The 6,535-nt window shown below is 34.4% G+C and overlaps 1 protein-coding gene across 3 annotated transcripts; it reads right to left on the reverse strand.

Moving 5' to 3' along the window:
* LOC109351016 (protein SAND-like) lies at positions 1,110-6,002 on the reverse strand. Of its 3 annotated transcripts, none has more exons than XM_019592329.1 (15): positions 5,686-6,002; positions 5,609-5,619; positions 5,009-5,088; positions 4,831-4,902; positions 4,646-4,685; positions 4,279-4,380; positions 3,972-4,093; positions 3,669-3,801; positions 3,500-3,591; positions 3,146-3,227; positions 2,989-3,053; positions 2,541-2,831; positions 2,345-2,436; positions 1,814-1,878; positions 1,110-1,420 (listed from the first exon to the last, which is right to left on the reverse strand). In XM_019592329.1, exons 1-15 carry the CDS (start codon positions 5,945-5,947, stop codon positions 1,325-1,327), a joined length of 1,605 nt encoding a protein of 534 aa, XP_019447874.1. In that variant the 5' UTR covers positions 5,948-6,002; the 3' UTR covers positions 1,110-1,324. The 3 variants fall into 3 exon arrangements, with proteins under 3 accessions (XP_019447874.1, XP_019447873.1, XP_019447871.1); XM_019592328.1 differs by having other exon boundaries at positions 5,609-5,636; positions 5,673-6,002; XM_019592326.1 differs by having other exon boundaries at positions 5,609-6,002.

Genomic DNA, 6,535 nt, shown 5'->3' on the forward strand with positions numbered 1-6,535 from the left:
AAGGTATAGTCCATCCGTTCTATGTGGTTCCTATGTTTTGATGTTATTATTATTAGAAGACTTCTTTTATGACGAACCCAATAGTTTGAATTTGATATTCGAAATTCGGTATATGGTAAGTAAAACAAAAGGAGCATTATCCTTATACACAATATGCCCAACGTTGATGAATACAAAGGGTTTGTAGAAAAACAAATGCTTCTTATTCAATATGTTTCCCCACCCAACCTTATAGACATCATATATGACATAAAGTGCAAGTTATTGCTATATGCTTTTTAAAATAATCCTTTACCGCAAATATACAAAATAAAACATTCTGCCACTATTTTCGTTCTAACTCTAGGGCACAAAAACACCATGTCAGAAAAAATATAACATGCCACTCAACAAGTGAAATAATATAATCTATCATGAACTGAAATGCACTTTCAACTTATATAGAAAAAACAGAAAATGTAGAGAATAAAATACGATATTTACTTTAATGAAATTTGTTCTTTATTGGCCATGTGATCTGACAAAAGTTTTAGTATTGTCTTGTTTTTAAATGGAAGTGGCATTTTTTTGGTGAAGCCCTTAAATAGCAAGTAAATCGTATGCCATATAGTTCCAATTCCCATAGCACTCACACAAGCATGGATGAATTTAGTGCACTAATTCAATTATATTGTAACATAGAATAAATAAATTAAACCAATCTAATTGATTTAAAAATGAAATCTCGCTCATTAGATGAGTTAGGATGATCATTAAACTAGCACCTTTTACCAACCCAACCAGGCATAAAATTATCATGGCAATTCTTCAACCGCACACAGCTACCTAGCTGAAGTTCTAAACTATCTTCTATATCAAATTATCAACGGAATCAGAACAAGGATTTCATCACTTAGCTAATAACACTTTTTTGTGTCAAATGGAGCAAATAGATGGAATTGGAACACCATCCATTGAAAGTAGTCCACTAGAAACACTACTCTAACAAACCAATTATAGGCAAATACAACTAACGGTGCAACTGAACATCAGTTATTTTGCAAATAAGACCATACACTCTCTTTGGCTCCTCCAAATAAAAGTTGCCATATTCATGTGAGACATGAGAATCATGTCAGCAACATTGTTAATTCATGTACTCTTCTAGCTAATGACTATATAAGAATGAAACTTTTGGGCAGGTTTGCACTCTACTAACTGATAATGTGATAATTTTACATCAAAGATGTTTTTCTAATTCTAAGCTAAGGTTAACAAAGAAACAATAAATTCTATAGAAAGTTTATTAAATAAACGATACATGTTTACAGTATTTGATAGGAAATCACCATGAATAAGGGGTAGCTCCTATCAAGAATATTTCATTTTCCACATCTTTCACCCATTGACACACTCGGTTGCAAGTTTTTATTGCCGAGGCCTGCACATGCCCATTATGCAAAAAATAGTAAGAATTTATCCAACCAGACTAGCAGATAATTAAATGCAATTTGTAACTATTTTGACAATTGATTTGCTACTTCAATATAGCTCTCCTCTCCATCCTTCTCTTATACCTAAAAATGATACAGTATAGTTTTTCCAAGAACACAGAAGTACAATTTCATTATTCCAGTATTTTTATATTCAGTCTTCATTGAATGTTAATTATGAACCAACACCTAGGTACTGACAGGAAATATGGGTATGACAGGGACAACATTCACATTTATTCATTCATAAAAGATGACAAAAAATATAGGAATTATATTCATTTATTTATTTATAAAGGATAAACTAATCAAGAAGTCTTGTAAGGCAAGCAAAACAATACCTTGTCAGCAAGGGGATCGAATGCAGCATATAGCTCAAAATCCTGTGTCACCCAACAAAGAAGAACTGCCACATAAAAATCATCTTATTAGCTTTGACCAGAGTTCAATGGAGCATGGAAATGTCATGACACTGTATAACTCCAAGCTAGTCAACAAAAAAGTTAAATTCTTTAGAGTTGCAGATCACTCAAAGTTTTCATTGGCAGAGTTGACCTTTCGTAGCACAAAAAAGATTATAAATTAGCTGTCTTTTATTGGCGTGAATCTCTAAATACACCTCACACTCACAGTAAACAAGGGGTCTGCCTTTCCATAAAACCACCATGTCTGAAACATCCAGGGTTAGAATAGATAACACATACCTCAAATAAAGCATGCCCCACCCCCAATACAAAGAAGGAAAAGAAGTATTACTAAATTGAAATAGAGAGTCGTATCCTAATTAGTATTTAGTAAATACTGACTCAAAATATAAAGTATGATATATCCATATCTTGGATGTACTAAGTATGAACAACAGCATTTATTACCATAGTTTTCATCCCTTCTAAACTGAGTTTTGTGTGGCCCAATTCCTTTATCATGCATTGACACGAAAAATTTCTGGTAAGCTCTATACAGCCTGTATCAATGAAGGCAGGTTATGCTTCTGAGAAGAAAATTTGCATAAAGAAGAAAAACACTACAGCAGCATTAAAAGCAATAAAGTAGCAACAACATTGCTACCTTTTCTGCTGCTGAGGAGTGTTAATCGGTGATGAGAACTCTGAAGATACATATTGATCCAGATATATACTGCGATATAAGAAATGCCACAACCCAGCATCACCACCAATGCCAGAATTAGGTTCTCTCAATCGGTCAGGAGAATCCAATTGAAGCCTGTTCTGGCCCAATTGAGATGATCCAAAACGAGGTAGGGGTGGCAGATCCTCAACACGCATTCCACCGTCAAGCAAGGATCTTTGAACTTCACTAAGGACATTTGACTTCAAAAGGACCATTTCAATATGAATCCTATCAATTGGCAGGTAAGTTGTGTAACCAAGCAAGAAAGATAATTGCTACAAAGAGACTAGATCTGTTTTACAGAGTTTACTTTCTTTCTTTTCATTTTATTTTGAATAAAAAATCATCTATCCAACAATAGTAGGTCAGCTTATTCATTACTTACCTGCAATCCTTCAGATGGTAAAATGCATCTGAACTAGTGGTCAGCAACATTAAGTATGTGTCAGCCTGCCACAGATATAAATAAAGCTGTGTTTTATGAACTAAATGTACAACATATGGCAAATGCACCGATTGTGTATAAATCAAATATGACTCACATCAAAATAATGGATATAAGCATACATAAATGCCAAAGAATTGTATCTTGGCAAGCAAACCGGAGAAAATGATTCTGATGTCCTGCATATTGTAGCCCAGGAAAGACAATAAGGAAGCGCAATGGTATCATAAAGCACAGAAATTTGAAGTCCAAACAACTTCCTAGTGCATGGAATCTAAGCTTTTTTTTGCTGCTTGTAGGATCAATAACAATAGGACATGTTGAAATAACTGAATGAAGAGTACACTATATGATCAAACATCAACAGGACAAAACGTCGGGTGAAGTATACCATCAAACCATCTGTAATATGCTATCTGAAAGACAGAAATATTATTGCCAGTTTACTTGCCTAAAAGATTCTGATGACATGACAAAGTTGGCCAGCAGCAGCATATCATCTGGATGAAGAGTCGCTTTCTGAGCACCAACTAGACTGATTACCTGCGTTCAACCTTTAATGTGTTATTGTATCATTCGGTGTAAGTATGTACCTAGGGACATTAAGTACAGCACTAAACCTTGTGCCTGCACATCAGTATTGCAAACAGAACACCTGAATCAGCAACATCTTGCAAGATAGCATCAGCAGCTTGCCTTGTTGCATATGCAAGAGGAAGACAAGTGTAGGCATGAAGAAATGTAGCTGGATTCCTGATATCAAACAAGCAAACAATCTTCACTCCTAAATATATATAGATGACTAAAACAACAAGAACAAAACTAAAACACACCCATCCTGGACCTGGAGAGAACAGAGAGGATTTTTATTATCTATACTTTAATACAATAAGGCTAGATGCATTCAGAGCAGAGAAACAAACCAACTAAAAGAGTGGATTAGTGAAGAGAAGACAATATCTGTTCCACCAAGCAAGGGTGTCATATCAAACTTGGGATTCTTCTCAAAACATTTGTTCACTGCCTTTGTTAGTATAACAATCATCTGCATATGTATCAACAACAGGGATGTATTACATATCTGTCACAGTAAAACTAGATTTAAATAACTAAAAGAAAGATGCACTAGTTAGTTAAGAATCAAAGAAGTTGAAGATGCAGGAACAGGGAGCAAAGAGCAAACAAAAGAATAGATTTTTTTGGGTAGACAAGTTTAGAACTAAATTATACCTGGCCATAAATAAGCTCCAACTGCTCCACTAATGACTCATAAGGTTCTTCTGTGCAGCTGATGCAGACTAAGTAAATTGGTCCTTTCACAAGAAAAACCACCTGTACAATAACTTCAAAATAAGATTTCACAACAACAATGACAATAAAAGCATCTTTTACCTAAACACTACTTTACATAAGAAGAACAGCTCAGCAACCATAAAGCAAAGCATATAGCTAGTGTGTCTAATTTACAATATAAAGTTAAGCAAGGATTAAAATACCATTTCCATACTAATTACAAGGTCTTGAAGTGCTGCCTTTTAAGCAATTCAAAAACGAAAATATATACTCTAGAAATAAAACTTCATTAGAGAAAGCAGACCTGATGCTTCCCAGCTCTCACCAATTTGACACGATCACCCCTGAAAACAGGATGGAAAAAGGTTTGACCCTTTGAGAAGTCCCTCTCATATTATATCCAGATAAGAATCAATCAAACATATATTAGGAACATTGCTGTAATTAGAAACAATTGGGCTATAAACAGAATAAAGACAGCGACAATACCCATTCTCCACAAAGGAAATAATTGCTTGCAAAGTTGCTGAAAACCCAGCAAGCTTGTGTTCATCTCCATACCTGGAAACAATAAACAGAGGGAAAGATATGAAGTTTAAGGCAATAATCCTAGAGAGAGAAATGAATAACAATTGAGGGAAGCTCATATGAGTTGATAAACACTGACCTAGAATATATTGGTTTGCCAGAATGACTGAGAACAAAAAAATGCTTCTTCCTTTTCCTCCATGAAATGGAAGCATCATCCTGCACTTTATTCATTAATCAAACATAATATGACATCACACACATCCTAAACCAAAGTTTAATACCCCCATACACATGAATCCAAAATTAAACATCTGAATCATAAAAGCTAAAATACTTAACCAAAAATTGCTGAATGGTACATATTATCCATCACAGTTCATAAAAATCGATAATGCAATAAATCAATAAATCGATAACGCAATAAATAAAAAAAGGTGGTCCAATGCACGACTTCTAATCAGTGGCATCTGACAAGGGTAGATGTACACAGTTTTGCCCTAAATTGATTCATAAAAATCGACAATACATTCAATCAATTGCTTCTACAACAAACATATCGATAATGAAAAGAAAAAAGAGGTCCAGAGCGCACGAGGCTCCCACTCAGTGGAGTCTGACGAGGATAAATGTACACAGTTTTACCCGAAATTGATTCATAAAAATTGGCAATGCAATGAATCAATTGTTTCTACAACAAACATATCGATAATGAAGAATTGAAAATTTATATATATACCTCATCACTGCGATGTGGTTTCCCGATAAGTTCGTCATGGTTGGAATAAGCCAAAGCATTATGATATTGATCATCACCATGGATACTTAACTCCTGAATTTCATTCTGAAGAGCAACATCTTCAATTTCAGCAACATAACCGCTACTACTTGGAGTGGAGGGTTGAGATGAAGCGGTGTGCGCACGGATTGAGACATCATCGGAGGGTTGAGAATGAGCAGAAGAAGATCCATGAACGACGCCGTTTGGATCGTGAATGGAAGAATCTTCTTCGGGATCGAAGAGGCTTGATGTTAGTGTAGGAAGGTGGAATTGATCGGAGTGAGATTCTGATGACATGAATTCGAATTTCGAAATTGGAATTGAAATTGAAATTGAGAGAGTTTGTTAGTGTGGTTATTGCTGAAGATCCTTTCTTGTTTCTTAATTGGGCCGGTTTACTACATTTCTCAATGGCCCAATCATTTGGCCCACTAATTATTGTTTGAGTCTTAAAAGAGATGTAATGTATATGTTGACCATGATATTATAAGATGGATAATATGATAATAGCATCATGAGTTTTTATCTTAATGGTACTTGCTACACATAAGATTAGTGTTATTAATACTGTATTGGTATCAAACTGATTAGTATAATGGTATAATGATAAATCGGTGGTTTACTAATTAAACCGCATACCGGTGAAATTGGATATACATATATGATATATTAACATTAATGTTGAAAAACCAATAAAAACAAATATTTTTTTTATTTTCATTAGAAAATTAATTTTAAGTAAAAATCGGCCAGTATGATCAATACGTTTCAATTGAAAACTGGCTAATATGACTGATTTTGACCAGTATAATTGCATGACCAATATAATTATTGTACCATACTGATATTGAGACCGGTTCATCGATTAAACCGACTAGTATAAAA

Source organism: Lupinus angustifolius, chromosome LG06 (genome assembly GCF_001865875.1).
Source record: "Lupinus angustifolius cultivar Tanjil chromosome LG06, LupAngTanjil_v1.0, whole genome shotgun sequence".
Taxonomy (NCBI): domain Eukaryota; kingdom Viridiplantae; phylum Streptophyta; class Magnoliopsida; order Fabales; family Fabaceae; genus Lupinus; species Lupinus angustifolius.

Bases quoted from the DNA above. Each gene is read 5' to 3' on its own strand.
- LOC109351016 (XM_019592326.1), bottom strand. From the start codon at position 5,947: ATGTCATCAGAATCTCACTCCGATCAATTCCACCTTCCTACACTAACA. The intron at 3,802-3,971 runs GTTTGTTTCTCT...GTTTGATATCAG, and splicing joins CTAATCCACTCTTTTAGTTG to GAATCCAGCTACATTTCTTC. The intron at 1,879-2,344 runs GTAATAAATGCT...TTTATGTGGCAG, and splicing joins TAGAAGGGATGAAAACTATG to TTCTTCTTTGTTGGGTGACA.